The sequence below is a fragment of the Cavia porcellus genome, unplaced genomic scaffold (genome assembly GCF_034190915.1).
Source record: "Cavia porcellus strain 051 isolate PalLab524CR breed Dunkin Hartley unplaced genomic scaffold, mCavPor4.1 scaffold_8, whole genome shotgun sequence".
Taxonomy (NCBI): Eukaryota; Metazoa; Chordata; class Mammalia; order Rodentia; family Caviidae; genus Cavia; species Cavia porcellus.
The window spans coordinates 68,423,526-68,442,235 of NW_026947491.1; the positions used below are offsets into that span (position 1 = coordinate 68,423,526).

The 18,710-nt window shown below is 34.3% G+C and overlaps 1 protein-coding gene across 9 annotated transcripts in view; it reads right to left on the reverse strand.

The window, feature by feature from the left end:
- The window catches only part of Osbpl8 (oxysterol binding protein like 8), a 177,214-nt gene that overhangs the window by 27,341 nt on the left and 131,163 nt on the right, over window positions 1-18,710 (reverse strand). For all 9 annotated transcript variants that reach the window (XM_063255177.1, XM_063255175.1, XM_063255181.1 and 6 more), the window contains 8 exons: window positions 16,370-16,440; window positions 12,944-13,021; window positions 11,263-11,364; window positions 9,530-9,733; window positions 5,419-5,503; window positions 3,609-3,780; window positions 1,778-2,015; window positions 1,035-1,219 (listed from right to left, as the gene is read on the reverse strand). In XM_063255177.1, the coding sequence (XP_063111247.1) occupies window positions 1,035-1,219; window positions 1,778-2,015; window positions 3,609-3,780; window positions 5,419-5,503; window positions 9,530-9,733; window positions 11,263-11,364; window positions 12,944-13,021; window positions 16,370-16,440 (1,135 nt within the window). The remainder of the gene's footprint in view (window positions 1-1,034; window positions 1,220-1,777; window positions 2,016-3,608; window positions 3,781-5,418; window positions 5,504-9,529; window positions 9,734-11,262; window positions 11,365-12,943; window positions 13,022-16,369; window positions 16,441-18,710) is intronic.

The following is an 18,710-nucleotide window of genomic DNA, read 5'->3' on the forward strand; positions in this document are numbered from 1 at the left end:
ACCTTATATTCTGAGAGAAACAAATTTCTAGACAGATAAGGAAAGAAGGAAAATAGAAGAACTGTATTTAAAAGCTTTTGGATTTTTTTGTTAGTGTGATGAACATGAAATGCTACATAGCTAGTTTGAATCACATTTTTCTTATTTTCCATGAAGCTTATGTGTCTAAAACCAGTTTCTATTTCTTCATTTTTGAAATGCCTGGTCATTTCTTCTATCCTTTTTCTACAGTTCAGTATTTGCATTAAATTTCTAAGAGTTCTTTGTATTTTAGGGAGATGAACATTTTTCCTATTATATATCCTGTAAAAATTTCCCACAGTTTATTCTCTGACTCACTTATGATTTTTCCCCCAATGTTACAATTAATACACAGAAACTGAAAATAAATACTGATGCACAGTCTAAAAACTCAGATCAGAAGGCTGGAAGTTGGTACCACAGAAAACACAGTGTCTTGGACACTGCTGCTGGAGTAGGGGCAGCAGGCGAGGTGTGGAAAGGGGAAGTTCTTTGCGAAGCTCTCCAAAAAGCTTCTGGGACAGATATGAACAGCTCCTCCTTTCTTGTTTCCTTACGCCTGCCTTCTTCAGAATTATACTCAAGCTGCAGCTTCCGAAGAAAAGCAAAGACAAGAGAAGGAAATCATGTAAAAAGCCAGCACCTGGCAGGTTATTCTAGTTGTGTAAGTTGCACGGGTCTCGCAAGAAACAAGTCCTAGGATGGGACTTGAATGAAGGAGCTCACGCCAAGTATTTCAGCCTGTGTTAAATTAGTGAATAGGTCAAGGGGCCCAACACGGCAATGTGGGCCACGAGGAGCAGAATTTCCTCTTCCTCAGACTTGTGATCTCTCAATTTAGCTTCCCAAAACACATTTCTTATTAAGATCAACCATAGAAGTGGTGACGAGAGAATGATGTGTCACTAGAATCTGAGTTTGGAAAGACATAATCACTGGAAGTGGCACTCTTGAGAATCTCTAGCATCATGAAATACAGTATCTTCTATTTTAAGAATTAAGAATATACTTACTCAGACAGGAAGTCTGCATGATAGTAGTAATCTGAAAGTTTATCCAGGAAAGAACGAGGTTCCAAAATAAACGTAGGCAGAACAACCCTGGACAAGTCCATTCCTGGACGAACTTGTTTCAGCAATGTCCAGATAAGGCTTTTGTTCTCTTCAGACACGGTCTCTGTTTGAGAAGCCTCACCTGCCTTTAGCAATAAACAAAACATATTGAAATTTATTTCAGAGACTTAGACAAGACAGCATGTTGAAAATACAAATATCTCCAGGACTATTCCAAGCATTCTTAAAATATAAAATAACCCTTAAAATGCTAAATGAAGTTAATAGTTATAAAGCTTAAGTAAAAAAGGATCCACAAGAGATATCACAGTAAGCAATACATAAAAACACTGTATCCTATTATTTTATATAACATGTCTATACAGTAGCAGTAACAAGACAGTTATAAACTTGTTTCCTTGCAATTCACTTTGTATCTTGTAACAGTACCAGGCAGTACTCTATTTCAAGAGCAAATAAAGAAAATGAGTACTTTAAATTTGATAGTCTATGTTAGTAATGATATAAAAAATGTGTATGTGTTTATAAATCTTGATAAATTTCTTATTCATATATATTCTAAAAAATAAAATATGTATAAATGTTGTATTTTAGAAAAACAACATATCAAGCAAGTAATACCTAAATTCATTTGGAAATTCTGAAGAATTAGAAAATCATAAGCTCTGAAAATGTACTTTTACCTCTCCAAGTTCTTCATGGCTCTGCTCTGTGTAAGTGGTACCCTTTAGAGGCTCCACGGGCTCAGGTTCGATGTATGAGTCATCCTGCCTTTCTGATGTATCAGTATCACTTTCTTCACTTTTCCCCATCACCTCATTGTCTGACTCGTCATGTTCTTGATCATTTTCTTTATCAGATTTATCAGAATACATATCTTGGTCCTTAAAATGCTGTCGTTCAATTTCACTGTCATTTAACCTTAAAAGAATTTTTGGAGGAAGAATAAAGGAGGCTAAGAAAACTTATGCATTGGAATGAGTGTAATATTTATCGTGAATTTACTCTGTGCTTGCCAGTGTTCTAAATATTTTCTGTTCTTAAAATTCATTTAATTCTGAAAATTACCTTAGGAGATGGGTAACCTTAGTTTTACTTTATAAATTAGTAAACAGAGGCATGGAGAAGTTAAATGAAAACCTGGAGAAACGTTAAACCATGATACTCTGAGCTCTTTGCCTCTTTACTCCTAAGGCTAAAATCTTCAAAAGTAAAATGACTACTACTAGGTAGATTAATTTTATTCTATGAATATCATTGTTTATAACAAACTCACTGTCACTTTCAGTCTGAAGAAACAAGCAGGATCATATTAGGTTCTCAAGTGAATACAAACAAACTAAAATTTTCTGTCTATAAAAGCTTCCATAGTTACCCAAAATAACTCCAAGAATAAGATGAAATAGCTTAATCTTGATACAAAAGTTACAGGGAAAATTGGAAAAGGAAATTTCAGCTTAAGAAATACGTCTACAGTCTAAAAATAAGAAGTTTTGCTATACTTCAAAGTGATTAGGATAAATAATCTGTAGAAAGGGAGTAAAATTTAGGGAATAAATCCCAACAAATATTCATTGCTGTATCACCTGCCCTCCCTAGCTCCTGTACTAGTCCATTCAGGCTCCAGGTACTTGGGATTAAAATGTAAATTCTAGATTACAGGTCTTCAAAGAAAGGCTACAAAAATTCAAGTGATGGAGGTTTTAAAGAAGTAAAAACAAATGTGATGACCTTGAACTCCTCTGAACACAAAATAGTGTTGAGAAAAAGGATAGGAAAAAAAACTGGCTCAGGTTGCACGGAGCAGTCTAACTTTGAAAAGAACAACCTCAGCGCTGATGAAAACGAGCAGCTGCAAGCCAGAAGGTGAGAGGCAGGCAAGGGAGGAAAAGCAGAAGTTCAGTGTTCATCCTACAAAGCAACACAAGATCCTGGCCCCTGAACAAAGTCATTGAACTGCTGCCGAGTTTTCCTAAAGAAATAATTTTTTAGTATTAACTACATGAGTGCTTCAGGAGACAAAACCAATTCCAACCCAAAACACTTGACAATGTAAAATAATCTCACAGAAACCAGATACAGAAAGTAATTTGAGTGCCATTACAGAAAAATGTGAGAGAATAGCAATAAAAAGATTGTATTTCACTTTTAAGAGGCAGGAAAAAACCATGTAAATGACGTAATATTTTAAACTGATCTTGAAAAATCCACAGGATTATGATAGGAGAAATGGGCAATAAGCAGAAATCATTCTTAGTGAAAGGAACACTATGCAAAGAGACAAGGTAGACAGGTTTATATTTGGGAAAGAGAGTAATTCAGGTTGGCTAGAATAATGGAAATAAATTTCTATACTTGATCATAGCAGATAATTTAAGGCTTAGGCCATATATGTGAAGAAGATAGGTAAATTTCAATTGTGTATACACTGCCAAAGTACCAAGAATTATCAGCTAACCTAGTGAACAACAGGTTTTCTGACATTATTACAGATTAATCGTAATATCTACTTACTGGAAGTTGTCACCACTGTGGAGATTGTTAGCACGTAATAAACCATACAAAGTCACATGAGTGCTATCTGATGAAATGCTCAGGTCATGTTCCTTTCCTTCCCTGATCATTGTGCGTTTAAGAAGACTAGAACACTTCAAAGCCAACTCCAAAGCATCCATCCAGCACCTTCCTAGAAGAAGACAGATTTATAAGAGGTAAGAAACTGAAACAAACATCTATTTTACTTTTATCAGTTACCTTTGAACATGATATTATTTCTTTGAGAAACATGTACTGGAAAAGGTAATGTGAACAAATGTGTTAAGCATTTCTCTTTTTTGAAACAGGATTTCGCTATGTAGTTCAGGCTGGCCTTGAACTCACTATGTAGTCCAGGCTGGCTTAGAACTCACCAAAATCCTCCTGCCTCAGCCTCCTGAGTGCGGGGATTATAGGCACGCACCACCACATCTGGCATGCTAAGAATGTCTTAACACAATTTTATTTTACAAATGCTTTTTACATATTAAGCATCCAGAAATTACTGATAAACAGTATAAAGTAAGTATTAGCAAGTATACTCAATCCAAAATAAATTCACTTCATTTTCCAAAGTTTAGAGCAATAACATGCAACATAATTTAAAGCTACTCAACAAGTTACACAAAATATCCTGAAGAGGTTATGCTTCTACTATAAACAAGCTACCTGAAATAATGTTTTGTTGCTGAGAGGATGTCTGTCTCTGGGCACAGAACTCATTGTTCTTACATGTATGGAAACTTTTTAAGTCAGGAAAATTTCTGTATAATGTTATCATTAATTGCTACGTTTCTAAGAAAAACATAACAGATAGCTCTACTTCTGTTTTAAAACTTAGCAGAAAAATGTTCATATATACTTTAGTACTTTAAATTCTCACACACGTTTGTTTCAAAGATCTGATAGAAATATCAGCCACATAAAGTATTTTCATATCGAACACTCATGATTATATTTTTACCAAAAAAATATCTGGCAAAAATCTACTTCAGGAGGTTATAAGATTTTTGATATCGAGCTAATTTAAACTATAAAATGTAAAAGAAATTCATGATAAATTATTTAGATTTTATTTATTTATGGTACTAGAAATCAAACTCATGACCTCACACTTGCCAGGTAGGCGCCTGTGCTGCTGAGCCAAATCCCCAGCTCTTTATTACGGTTTTAAAGTTACCTTGATTTGGGGTTGGGGATTTAGCTCAGCGGCATAAGTGCCTGCCTTGCAAATGTGCAGTCATAAGTTCGATCCCTGATACCGATAAAAACAAAAAAGACTAAATAAATAAATAAATAAAGTTACCTTGATTTCATATAAGTAAATTTTATCATACTTGCTTCATGAGTTATCAAATTATTAAGAGGGATAAAATAATTCATACATTAATACCTCGATATGTAAAATGAAACCAAAACAGTGCATAAGTATCTTATTGCGACACTTAAGGATAAAATCAAATAGAATAAAATAAAAAATGTTAACATTTAATGATTTAGCACAACAAACACTAATAAGTCAAAAAAGTGTAATCTGTCAATGGAGGATAAAGATTGCAGTCTAAAGGACTAACACATTACTGAAGTAGACAATACTTTCTTCCCAGCAGATTTCTGCTTGTCTACCAAGTTAATAATACATTTATTATTCAAAGCAATTTATAATTACAGTGTTTCTACTACAAGTATCATACTAAACAGATTTCTTCCAAGGATAACACAAATTGATATATACAATGAACTCTTAAAAATGAAACCAAAAATCCAATCCATCAAAAACTGTAGTTACCATCTGATTCTGAAGTAGCTCGGATGATCAAATAACTGCTAGGTAAGGGCTGAGTGATAGATCCAACTGCTTCACCTTTTGGACCCTTAAAAACAAAATAAATAGTACAGAGTAAACACTATGACATCTTAACTTTATATTGCCTATAAATGGGCATGAATATAATACTATAAATGGACATGAATTATAATTTCAAAGCAAATAAGCTTTCATTTAATCTTCCTTGAAAATGCAAGTATTAGCAGAAGTTTTCTTTCCCAACAAATACATTTCCTTAACACAAAATAAGTGATAGTAATTATCATGTAAGAATTCTTTATATGTTGCTCAACTAATAAAGAGAACCTAAAAGTTACCATACACTAACTCCTATTTTAGTTTTTTGATTAGTACATGTTTTCAGTACACAGTAGTTTCACTGATTGTGGTGAGCTGAATAACACTCCGTAATTCTTTTTTATTCCCCTTCTCCTTTCCTTTCTTCCCTATCTTTCATCTCTGGATCTCTTTCCCATTTGCAAAGATCTGTCTCCCTGGTTTCTAATATTCATCTTTAATTTTGCTCTTTAAATTATTTTATACTTTGAGTTTCTCATAGAGAAACCACGAAATATTCACATGCTGAAGATTGAGTCTAGACCTGTATCTATCACCACATACTAAAATAAAATTAAAAATGATCAAAGGTGTGGATATTAAAACAGAAAACCAGCTTTCTGAGAAAATGTCAGAGTGGTAAATAGTAACAACTTAGCTTCTCCGAGATTCAGAATCCAGATGCTAGAAAACAATAACATGGGGAAGAAAAAAGAAAAGCAGATCTCTAGGAACAGGAAGTGATCTGACAGGAACGTTAAAACCTACAGAGAAATGACAGAGACAGAACACAGTACGGAGAAGGGAAGGGACCGTCTTCACTTTCTCTCCAGCTCCGGGTTCTTGGGAAAGGGAAACCAAATCTGCAGAGACAAAGTGAAAGCTGGGGACTCCAGAAGGGGCAGAGAGAAATGCTGCTGCAGTGGAAGGGACGCGTGGGCGCTGGAGCTTCAGGGACAGCGCGGGATTCTTTCTGCCTGACAGCTTCCAGTATTGCATTTCCAAAGTGACTTGGTGAGAGACAGCCAGGGACACAGCCCGGAAAGCGACCCGAAGAGATGAGGTGTTTGAGCTGAAGGACTCAGCCCCATGCCCAGAGCCACAGGCCCAGCTCTGGATCTGAAAATTACCTGGTGCCCCTGCCTTAATCCTACTGCCTGCTGGTGTCTGGTTTCCTGCTTTATTTACCAGTGTGAGCAGGGACGTGTATTGACTTGGACACTGCCTCAATATTGTAGATCCCCAAAGAAAACCACACATTTGAAATCACAGAGAAATTCTTTTTTGTTTTTTGTTAATGTGTACATTTTTTTTTTAGGCTTTTCTGTCTTGTTTTTTTCTTTTTCTTTTCCTCTTTTCTTCTTCATCAGTTTACTGAGGCTTGGGGAATATTTCTTTGTTCTTTCTTGCTTCTGATCTCTTGTTTTTCTTTACTCTTCCTCTTTCCCTTTTAATTCTTTTTTTTTTTTAAAGCCAGTCAAATTTAGCAGTGGGGGGGGGGTGGTATACCAACTTTAGTGAACCCTTTTAATTCTTATACTTTTAGACAGGATTTTGCTTATGTAGCTCAGGCTGGCCTTAAACTCGCTGTGTAGCCCACGCTGACCTCAAATGTGCAGCTGAGCATCAAGGGGGTAAACGGCGTAGGATACACACCTGAATTATTATTATTTAAAGGGGGTTAGAAAACACATCCAAGAGACAGTAGGATCACAGAAGATATAACTGAACAGCTAATGGAAGTAATTGAAGAACTTTCAGAAGACACTAATGAAAAACTAGATGAGCAAAGAAATGATACAAAATATGAATGACCAATTTACCAAAGTTTTACGAAAATTTACCAAAGCCCATGAAAAGGTTTCAATGAGAAATTCAGTGTATTAAAAATTATATATGGAAAGCATGGGCAGCAGTGCAACCAATGTGAGGGCAGAATTTCGGAACTAGAATGCCTTCAAACACCAACTACTCAAGGACGGCTTAAAAGCAACAAGAGAACATAAAAAATGGATCCAACAATTTTGCTAGATAAAGACTAACCTAAGAGTAACTGGAAAAGTAAAAAATCATGAGACAACATAAATGTCATGAATAACTTGTTCACAGAAATAATGGCAGAAAACTCTGCAAATATAAAGAAAGAACTATTCAGGTAACTGAGGCATATAAAACCCCAATCAGCCATTACCAACAAAAGAACTTCCCTGTGCCACATAATGCTCAAAATACCTCAAGTCCAACATAGGAACAAAGTCTTAAAAGGTATTAGAGAAAGACAGCAAATTATCTCTGAAGGTAAACCCGTTAGTATTACAGGCGACTGACTTCTCAACACAAATCTTAAAGGACAGGAGGGCCTGGAGTGAAGTGTTTAAGCCTGTAACAGCTTGCAACCCTGAAAAACTGTCCTTCAAAATCGATAGAGAAATAAATTGTTTCCATAGCAAGGAACACCTAAAAGATTAGATAACTAGCAAATCAGCATTAAAAAAGTTGTCAAGAATATCCTAGAAAAAGACAATGAAGTCATCAATGCAAAGTAATAAAAAAGAATAAATATACATGGCAAGATGAGCAGCTAAGCAAAAAGAGAGAGGGGGAGGAATCAACAAAAGGAAAATAACGCAATAACAGAAAGGAGTCAGTAACTCAATAATAACTGCCTATAAAAGGTCTCAAATTCCCAATCAAAAGACACAATTTGGCAGAATGAATCAAGAAATAAAATCCAACAGTATCCAAAATACAAGAAACGCATTTCATTCAGAAAAACTCACATTAAACATCGGAAAACAATATTCCATGCAACAGGAACTCAGAAAAAAACAGGCACAGCTATCTTAATTTCAGACAAAACTCATCAGAAGAGACAAAGAAAGTCACTATGTATTGGTTAAGGGAACAATTTAGCAGGAAGAGAAAACAGTTATAAACATATGTGTACCAAAAATAAAAAAGTAAAAGAAAATTTGCTAAAAGAAAAAATAGGTAACTTCAATTTTAACAGAAAACTTTCATTCTACCAGTGCACTAGATACAAAATAGTAAATTTTTGATTCTTGACATTATTTCTTATGGAATTGAGGTTCTCTTCAGAAAATCCCTGCCTATACCTATGTCTTCAAGTTTTACCTATTTTATCTTTTAGCATACTAAATGTTTCTGTTCTATATTTAGATCTTTGACCCATTTCAATTTTAGTTTAGCTCCTGGTGAGGTACTTGGGTCTAGATTCAATCTTCTGCGTGTGGATAGTCAGTTTCCCCAGCACTATGGTATGTTTGCGGCACCTTTTTCAAAGATCAGACAGCTGAACATCCCTGGGTTGGGTCTGCACCTTCTATTCTGTTTCATTCATCCATATGTCTGGTTTGTGTAAGTAGATTATTTTCTATAAAGAAAAGGTTCAAAACCCTTTATTCAAGGAAACCTTCCTAGAAACTAAAGCAACAGTCACTTCACAAAAATTGAAATTGTATTTACTGATTTGGCTAGTGTATATTGTATTACTACTGCTTGTACAATTTCTTGACAATTAATCACATGCAACAGTTCTATTTTCCTTGTATTTCTGCTTATACAGCATAGAAGCAACCACAGTAATACTTTTTCATTATAAAAATGTCAAGAGCTCTATCCCAAAAGAAAGCTGTTCTGTCATAAGTAGAGCTGCTTTTGCTTCTAGGCTTTGCATCACACACTTGTATTATCACAAGGGAAATCAAAAGGATAAACTGGCAACTAGTAAACATGATACAATGTTATAAAGCAGAGTTAGTAGTTACAAATTGAAATAGCCAAATTGAATCCCCAAGGACAAAAACAGATAGTAAACAAAATAAACTTGAGAAATATTTTCTGGAAAAATTGTGTGTTAGCCTACCAATGCAAACAAAGCTTTTTGATTCAATGTGGATACAGACAGAAAGGAATTTTAGTCTTGGCAAAGGACAAAAGACATTTGATTGATTTATCTTAGATCTGTTCACATTATCTCAAAGTGGTTACATACCTTCACTGCCCAAATAGACTGCTCCAGAGGGTGGAAAAGTTTGAAACAAAAGCCATCCTTTTTTGATGGACGTTCAATGATTTCACAGGCATTCAGCAGAACAGTTCCAACCCACTGACCATTCTTTTGGGTTTTATAGATCAGTAATACCCCAGGTTTCAACACACACCACAACTTGGTCCAGCTCTTCAGAGTACCTCGAATCTATAGAAAGATAGATTTATTTTAAAAATAAGTACTTTGACTGGGAATATAGCTCAGTGGCATAGCACGTACCTAGTAAGTACAAGGTCATGAGTTGGATTCCCAGTACCAACAACCAACTAACCAACCAACCAACCATGTTTTTTTCTGTTTCTGCTCCATAAGACACGAACTGAATAATGGCAAATAGAATGTTTTAATTTAAAGTCTGTATAACATACACATTTCAGACTAATTAGGTACTTTTTTTTGAAAAGCCACTACACAACAATCATGGCAAATAGATGTGAAAATGATAAGGAACTTAAATGTTAGTGTAAGACACAGTTAGTAGTTTCAAAATAATGTACTAAGTAGAATAGTTTTCCTAATTTCACTGACCAGGTTAGGGTCTGTTAAAAGACTTCCTGTTGAGAGTCTTCTTTCCGTAGTATTTATTGTAGCTGCAATTTTATTTGTGTAAGTAAAATCTTATTCACCCCTTTCTGCCTTTTCACTTTACTCCCACACTGATGGTGCTGAAAACCTGCTGGCAGACACCAGGCAGCGGATATCTGGTGAATGACAGGAAAAGGAAGAACCTCCTTTCAACTTCCAAAAGTGCTTTCCTTAAATTGCTGCTGGTAGGTACATAAAGTGTGCTATATAAATGTCTTTTCTTTTTGACTTTTTGAGACAGGGTCTCACTTTGTAGTCTAGGCTGGCCTTGAACTCCTCCTGTCTCAGCCTCCCAGTGCTGGGATTACAGGTAGGAACTATCTTGTCCAGCCATATACACTTCTTAGGGGGTGTCAATAATGAAGTTCAAGCTGGCCTTACACATATGGTCTTCCTGCCTTGTCCTCCAATGTGAAGGAAGTCTTTAAATAAAAGTTACATTAATCCTTCATAAAAATTCCTTATCCTAGAGTTTAGTTTAATAAGTTCAAGTAGTACCAAAATAAATTAGAAATTGTTTTTAGCCTAAGTTTGAAGGTGGATTTTGAATTTCTTGAATTTTAAGGCTAACTATCATCAGGCTCCCATTTTAGTGAGAAAATTTCTATGTCAGATCTTGTAAGGATTATTATATTAGAGATTTTACCAACTCTTGAGCCAAGTGGAAAGTCTTCAGGGCAGTGGTAATTCTCAGGTGAATGCCAGGCACTAAAACTTTCTGGAAGTTAGAGTCTTACAAGTTCATTCTTAAAGTGAGAATTAGTTTCAAAGATGCCTACCAGTTATCCCTGAGATGGGAATGAGCCTCTTGCTAGAGTGACTGGGATAAGAAAAAAAGGAAATTAAAAACAAAAATAATTGAAGGCCAAAAGATTTAGCTAAGGAGGCATCAATGTATGTGTTTGTCTGGTAATGACTGCCTTTCAAATGATAACTTAGATTACAACATAAGATTCTCTGGGATAAAATAATAGTTTCCTTCTCAGTGAAAGGCATTATTTTTATTTTATGGGCTTTAGGTACATTCTGAGCTTTTGCATTCCTGTAGTTAAACATCTAGCAGTTAGAATTCAAAGTCAACAAATACTGACCTTTAACCAGTCAGCCATAACAATAACAGAAGGATCTGTGATTGTACTGAGCAACTCCTTCGTGGCTCTTTTCTTTTCTTCTCGGTAATTTTTCTTTTGCACCTATTTTGTATAAATAATAAAAAAATTAAAAACGGTAGAAATAAGCAAATTTTTTTCAATTTTTAAGGTCTATACAATGTAGAATATTCTCAACATCTTTAGAATTTCAGTATCTTAGAATTAAGAAAAACTATTTGATTATTTTACTGTTGGGAGGAACTTTTAGGTAATGGGTTAAAATGTAGCTTTTCTCATTACCAATCTGGTTCTCCATATCTTCTTAAATAATATTATGTCTTTTGAATTATACAATAATGTGGGAACATAATCTCATGGTAAAAATTTCAAATAAAAGAAAATTAAAAACTATTTTTATTATATCCCATCTTAATGCAATTCCCAGAACTAGTCACTGTTCATCTTCTGGAAAACACTGCCTTTTAAAACTCTACACAATCTATAGAAATACATAGCTGGTGTTTTTTAACAAATAAGGTCTCCCATTCAATAGCTTTTGGAGAATCCTCATAACTACTTTATTCATCTCCCCCATCCCACCCCCTGGATAATGGGAATGGAACCCAGGGCCTTCAAAATGACTTCTATTTTCAGCCCCTTTTATTTTTTGAAACAGACCCTTTCGCTGTCTGTCTCAGTGCTGCCCCTGATTTCAATCATTTTTCTTAATGAATTCCCTTACTGATAGAAATTTACTTTGCTGTCAGTGTTTGCCTATTATAAACAATGCTGCAATTGTTTGCAAATGGAAGTTTTGTTCTTTATTAATTCTAAGATGTTAAGACAATAAATGAAAAACCATGACAATGCAATTAATTCATTCAATAAATAGCTTTCCCTCATGTATGTTATTTCTGAGATAATTTCAGAAAGCAACGGTGGATTAATACAATCCTACTAATACTTTGTTGTTGTTTTGGGGGTAAGAGTAAAGCCAACTTATTAGTGACATTTTAAAGAAACAGTAATAAACACATACTCCACAAAAAGTTGTGTTGCATGGAAAGAGACTATACAATAATATTTTAATGATTTGATATTCAAAAAACTTTAGACTTTTGATTTTTAAAAATACACGTCTGAATTAATAGATTTAATGAGGCTGCAAATCAAATACATACAGAACCAGGCATGAACACAAATCGGTTACACAGACTAGGTAGTGACCACTTGAAAGGCTATGATCCTGAAGTCCCAGGTTCTGTTGCCATTCAGGGCAGCAAATCCAATAATATATCCTCAGAGAAGTTGGAAATTTGGATTTTTAATTATTGTCTTCATGTTTAAAACAATTTGTAATTTAAACAAATATGTACCAAATTCAGCCCAGTATCTAGCAGTTAGCAAACTGTAATTTCAATGGGTACCAGAGATTTCCAGCAGGTGTTCCTGCTCGACTCTGGCACAACTACGAGATTCCATGTCCTTAGTCCCGTTCGGCGACTGAAGCCTAAAGCAGATTCTCTGAGAAAGTCATCAAGCAGTCTTGTTAGGCAGCCTCAGCGCACCAAATATGAACACTTTCTACGTGTGCATGTCCATATTTCTTATTAGCTTCTTTTTAAAAGCATAAGCAAGGCACAATACAAGATATTTTCTGGAAATAATTATGGAAACTAACCTTAAGAGATTCTTTTTTGGTGAGCTTACTTGAAGTTGAACTGTCTTTTTCCGAACCATTATAAAGTTTAGATTCAGACTGAAATCATATAGAAATGAACAGAATATTAAAACCTTCAGTTAATACTATATATGTCATATAAAAGCTACTGTTAATTTATCACATTGTTATGATTTAGTATTATGATTTAAGGAAATGTAGATTTTCAAAAACTAGTATTTCCTATAAAATATGTTTTTAAAAACAAATCCATGTTAAACTCAAAAATATTTGAAAGTAAAAACCAATCTGCAATGTGAAGTTAAATAAGATCATTTCTAAAATTTTACATTCCACCTTTTCAAAGAATTTCTAAGAACATATACAATCATTTAGTTAATTTCTCAGGTCAAAAACAGCCAAAGCAGTGTTCTTTTTTAACAGGTGAAATGTTCTATGTGAAAAACAAAACCATGTAAATTTTAGCAAGCTGTGATATATATTATCCAACTGGTTTGCCTTCCCCACTAAGAAACACAACCTTCAGAAGCTAGTATCAAACCACTCTAAATCATAAATTGTCAAATCACAATATTTAGAGGGTCTTTTCTACTTATCCAATGTACCTAAATTGTCATTAATGTCTTTTTTGTTTTCAGATTTTCAGTTTATATCTATTTTTATTTAATTGTTATGGTACAGATCAAAAATATCCCCTCAAAGTCTTATGTGTTTGGATCACTAGTGGATTCATCCACTGATCAATTCAATTGATACATGTGCTGATCAGAGGTGGGCTCGGTTGGGGCAGGGTCCCTGGGTATGACTTGGAAACATGTATTTTTGTCCTTGGTTCCTCTTCTCTCTTTTTGCTTGCTGGCAGTCATCAGGTGAGCAGCTATTCTCCATCAGCTCCTTCTACCACCTTGCCATTTCTTCCTTGGAGCTGACTGATCATTAACTGAACCCAGTGGACACTATGTGCCAAATAAACCTTTCCTCCTTTAAGTTGCAGAAGACGGGGATTTTGTCCCAGCAACAGAAAATACAATGGTCTTCATAAAGATTTTGAAAAGCTGGGTACAACAAGTTTTTTTTTTAATCACCATTTTACAAGTAATAAAAGGGATGCTTAGGGAGGTTGATTTTCCAAATACATAATAATTATCAGCAGTGATTAGATCCTGGGATCCTGGGTGTCCTAAACTAGTCCTCACAATCTATCACCAAGGTAGAAAAACAAAACTAAAAGTTGTTTTTGTAAATCTTAGAACAAAATTAAACACATTCCTTCAATGACCTACAATTTAACATTTTTACTAGCATTAGATAGAGAAGAGGATATTTAAGAGTTCTTAGCAGTATTTCTAGCACCAAGAAATTATTAATGACTTGATCCGAAAGGTGACTTTCAAATGTAGAATGGTCAAAATTGCATATCATTACATATGATCAAGGATAAAAAGCTTTTGAGTATTACTCCCTCACATTCAATTATCAGCCCATGAAGGGGCATCATGTTTACTCATCAGTAATACCCAGTATGTCACCTGAAAGAAAAAAAAAAAAGGACTCAAAAAAACTCATATGATCTACTAATAAAGTGAAAATAAAAATGCAGATTTGTGGCTAATTTCTTTCATATCTGCTAAAAATGTCCCTTCTATATGGTATAAAATACTACCTTATGGTGTTATCATTAACTGACTATATTCAAAGAGAACTGCAAAGATCTCTAAATATAAAAAGGGTAGACCAACTTGGTTAAACTTGTGTTAAAGTTACTGATTTAAGTACTAGGCTTGAAACGTCAAATCATTTATTCCCTTAACTATGTGGTACTAAACCAGTATTACAAAATTTCTCCAAGTACACAAGTCTTTTGTCTTCTCTTTGGCCCTCGGAACTCAAAGTTGTCATGGCTGGTGTCACAGGATAACTGAAAATTATGAAATTTTCTTTCCCACAATTTAATAAGAAATAACACTGTAATATGCTTATATGTTATTAAATGAAGACTACTAACAGTATCAGTTTAAAAGTTAATGAGTGTTACTAAAAACTCCAGGAATCCATTGTGTGTTCTAGTTTTGACTAAACAATGAACCAGTGAAAAAGTTGTATTGTTTATAGATTACTACATCAGTTTCCTGAATCAACATACTTCCAACAGACCAAAAATCAAAACTATTTTTATCAGAAATATTTTAGGAAATAACTTTCCTTTGATAAACTTTACTGATCACTGTCTTAATGGTCACAGAACTTTATATTAAATAAATTTGTATGCTTTTTCTCTCGTCAACATGTCCTTTGTTATGGGAGGAGGTATTAGCCATAAATCCTACAATGGGTGGGAAAAGAGATCTTTTCTTCCCTGAACAATCAAGACATTTATGTACACCATACATATGTACAATGTGTTATTAAAGTCCTTCCTTAATACACATAAGATAGATGGACCTTTATGTAACGAATGCTTGAAAAGTTAAATGTAACATTTCCATAAAATCATACATAAAAATATTGTGCAATCTTCTCAACCACTCTGAAGAACAAACAAACATAGGAGGCAGTAGGAGCAAATCCTATTCCTGAGAAGAGCAGAGAATATAATGGCTTAAGAAAAAAGTTTTCTTAGTCTGTTACATTTATTCCAAAATATAAAAGCTTTTCCTTTTGCTATAATATCTGACTGGAAACAAGTCAAAAGTTAACTTCTGTGACAAATTTTAGAAAATTCAGTGAAGTACAAACTCATAGGAAATTGCTACATCACTGCAGAGCTTCATAGAGTATGTTCTCTTAAAGAAATAATTTTCAATACATTTAAAAATAAGCGAAAGTATCCTAGTCTGAGAAAGACTGATTTTAGAAACTAGGTCTCATTTTAAGAAAAAAATTTAGGGGCTGGGGATTTAGCTCAGCGGCATAAGCACCTGCCTTGAAAGTGTGCAGTCGAAAGTTTGATCCCTGGTACCGATAAAAATGAAAAAGACAAAAAAAAAAAAAAGAAAAAAATTTAACTGCAGGCTATCACTGCAAAGATTTTTGTCCTTTAACTAGTAAAATACATGTTTTGATTGCTAGGTAAATGATCTCAAAAACTTAACTTTTTCTTTTTAAAAAGACATGAACCTTATAGTATCTCTGAAGGAATCCTTGGCTCATATTTGAGAAGTACTACTGTAGAAAACACAGGAACAGTATTACCCTAGAGAAAACACTGGTTACCACCTGGCTGTATTTCTGAATAACCAACAGCGTTTAAATCAGTTTCAGCAGAACTACTCTTTCATACATATTACATGATCTAGCTATACCAACCAACACTTTTATATGATATATAAGATACATCATATAAAAGCTAGACAGGACTTCAGTTTCCTCATCTTAAATACTAGAAAAATACCATAATCATATATTTGGAAAGAACAATATGCTTACCTTGCTCTTTGACATAGAAAGTGAAGAGTCATCTCTATTTTGAGAAATATCTTCCCTCCCTCTTTCAAAACCTTTGAAAAAAATTGTATTTCAGTATTACTATTTTTGAAGTCATTCATGATAACATTTTATATAACATGTGCATTTTTATATACATGTGCGTTTGTCTTTTTGAGACAAGGTCTCATTATGTAATTCAGGCTGGCCTTGGGCTCACTTTGTAGACCAGGCTGGTCTCAAACTTGCAATGAGCACTGGGATTACAGGAGTGTGCCATCATGCCCAGCATACATGTATATATTTGCTGCTTTTTTTGTAGCAGTCTAGCTACAAACTTATGGTCTCTCTGCTTTAGCCCTCCAACTACTGGGATTATAGGCATCTGCCATATCTAGCTTCAATTTCAGATATAGACTATATCTGATGTGTGTCAGTATAGGAATTCTAGACTGTGTGTATACAATTTTACATTAGGATAAGTTTATAGCTCTCTGAAGAATCATCTTTAGCGCATTCTTTAGAATTACAGCTTACCAAGACAATGAAGTCCTTTCTCGAACCCACCAAAATTTAGCTAAAAACCCTTTTCTGTGCACCTTGAGCACTTTGTACTAGATCAGCCCTCATTGAGCTTTTATTCTAGTGAGATGGTTTCTAAAAAGAGCACTGACAGACCCAACCAAACATACTTTCACACCAGTGTCAAAATGGAATGGTCTAAAATAGGTGCTTTTAAAAGAAGGGAGAAATAAACTAGAGTGAGGGACTGTTGTAGTCCCAGCTGTTTGGATGATTGCAACAGGAGAAACACTTGAGTCCTGAAGTTTGAGGTCAGCCTGGGCAACACAGTGAGACCTTATTCCTATGCTGTGCCCCCCCCCATAAAAAACCTATGTAAAATACTTTCCATAGTACTTGACACAGTATATATTTATTAATGTTGACATGATTATTGTTGTCTATTGCTAAACAAATTCCAAAAGGTTGAACATAAAATATATGAGTGTAGTGGAATAAACACACATAATAGCTTTACATTCCTATAACGTATTAAGAGAACACTATGTTGAAGCAATTAATAAATTATAATAATTCAATTAGTGTGTCAGGAACAGTACATATTTTAATATGGTTCTTTCTACTTTTGAGGAGAGGTAGTATTAACCATATAATTATTGGTTTTGGGCCCAAAAAGAGTCTATACTAAAAATATAAGTGCATTACACTGCTTGAAGCACTTCAAAATTATTTCTAGTGTATTAATAGCAAATACCTCTTAGTCTGCCTTTGGGTTACAATAACTAAAACAAATCTATTGTATTTTCTTAAGTCAGATATTTTACTGAATCGCTTTTGTAGTATAAAAAGGAAGAAAGAAAAAAGTTTACTCAATCCTAGCAATAGGGTAAAAAACTTTTCATAAATGCAAAATGGAATTTTAAGTGAAAACTTACAGAAATTTGGAGCTTTAGTGTAAAGTAAACCAAAAAGTTATGTATTTCAATTTTAGGAATTTTAAATGTTTATTGAAGGCAGTAAACGTAAGAATTCTTTTTTAGGGGACCAGGACATAGCTCAGCAACACAGTGCCTGCCTGGCAAGCACAAGGTCATGAGTTTGAGCCCTGTTACCAAAACATTCATTTTTTAAACATATTTTCTTCTCTTTCTCTCTCTGATGTGTGTGTGTGTGGGTGTGTGTGTTTGAGGCAGAGTTTCACTATGCAGTTTAGGCTGACCTTGAGTTCACTTTGTAGCCCAGGTTGGGCTCAAACATGCAGCAATCCTCCTACCTCAGACTCCCCAGTGCTGAAGAATTCTTAACACCAGTGAAAAAAATAAATTATTACAAAGATATTTCTAAACACATGTGAAAGAGAACAAAGATTTTCTAAAAATATATATCATAAATAGAAAAGACTTCTCTTATTTTCAAAAGAACAGACTTCAATTTCTCTAGTGTCCTTGTTTCAGCTGAATCTTGACCAATCCATGTATCAGAGTAAGAAAAATATCTTGTTTACTATCTATATTCATATTATTTTAAAGTACTACAGTAGGCTGGGTGTGGTGGTACACCCTAATATTCCCAGCACCCAGGAGCCTGAGGCAGGAGGATCACTGTCAGTTTAAGGCCAGCCTGGGTCACACAGTGATTTCAAGGCCAGCTTGAACTATATAGTGAGACCCTGTCTCAAAGAACAAAAAGAAATAAAACAAAATACTACAGTAAATCAAAAAGAACAGTTTGTGCTTTCATTATTTTTTGATCATTTTTATGCCTATATTTTATAATATGAACAACTACTTTAAAGATAACAAGAGTTAATCTTCTATTATTT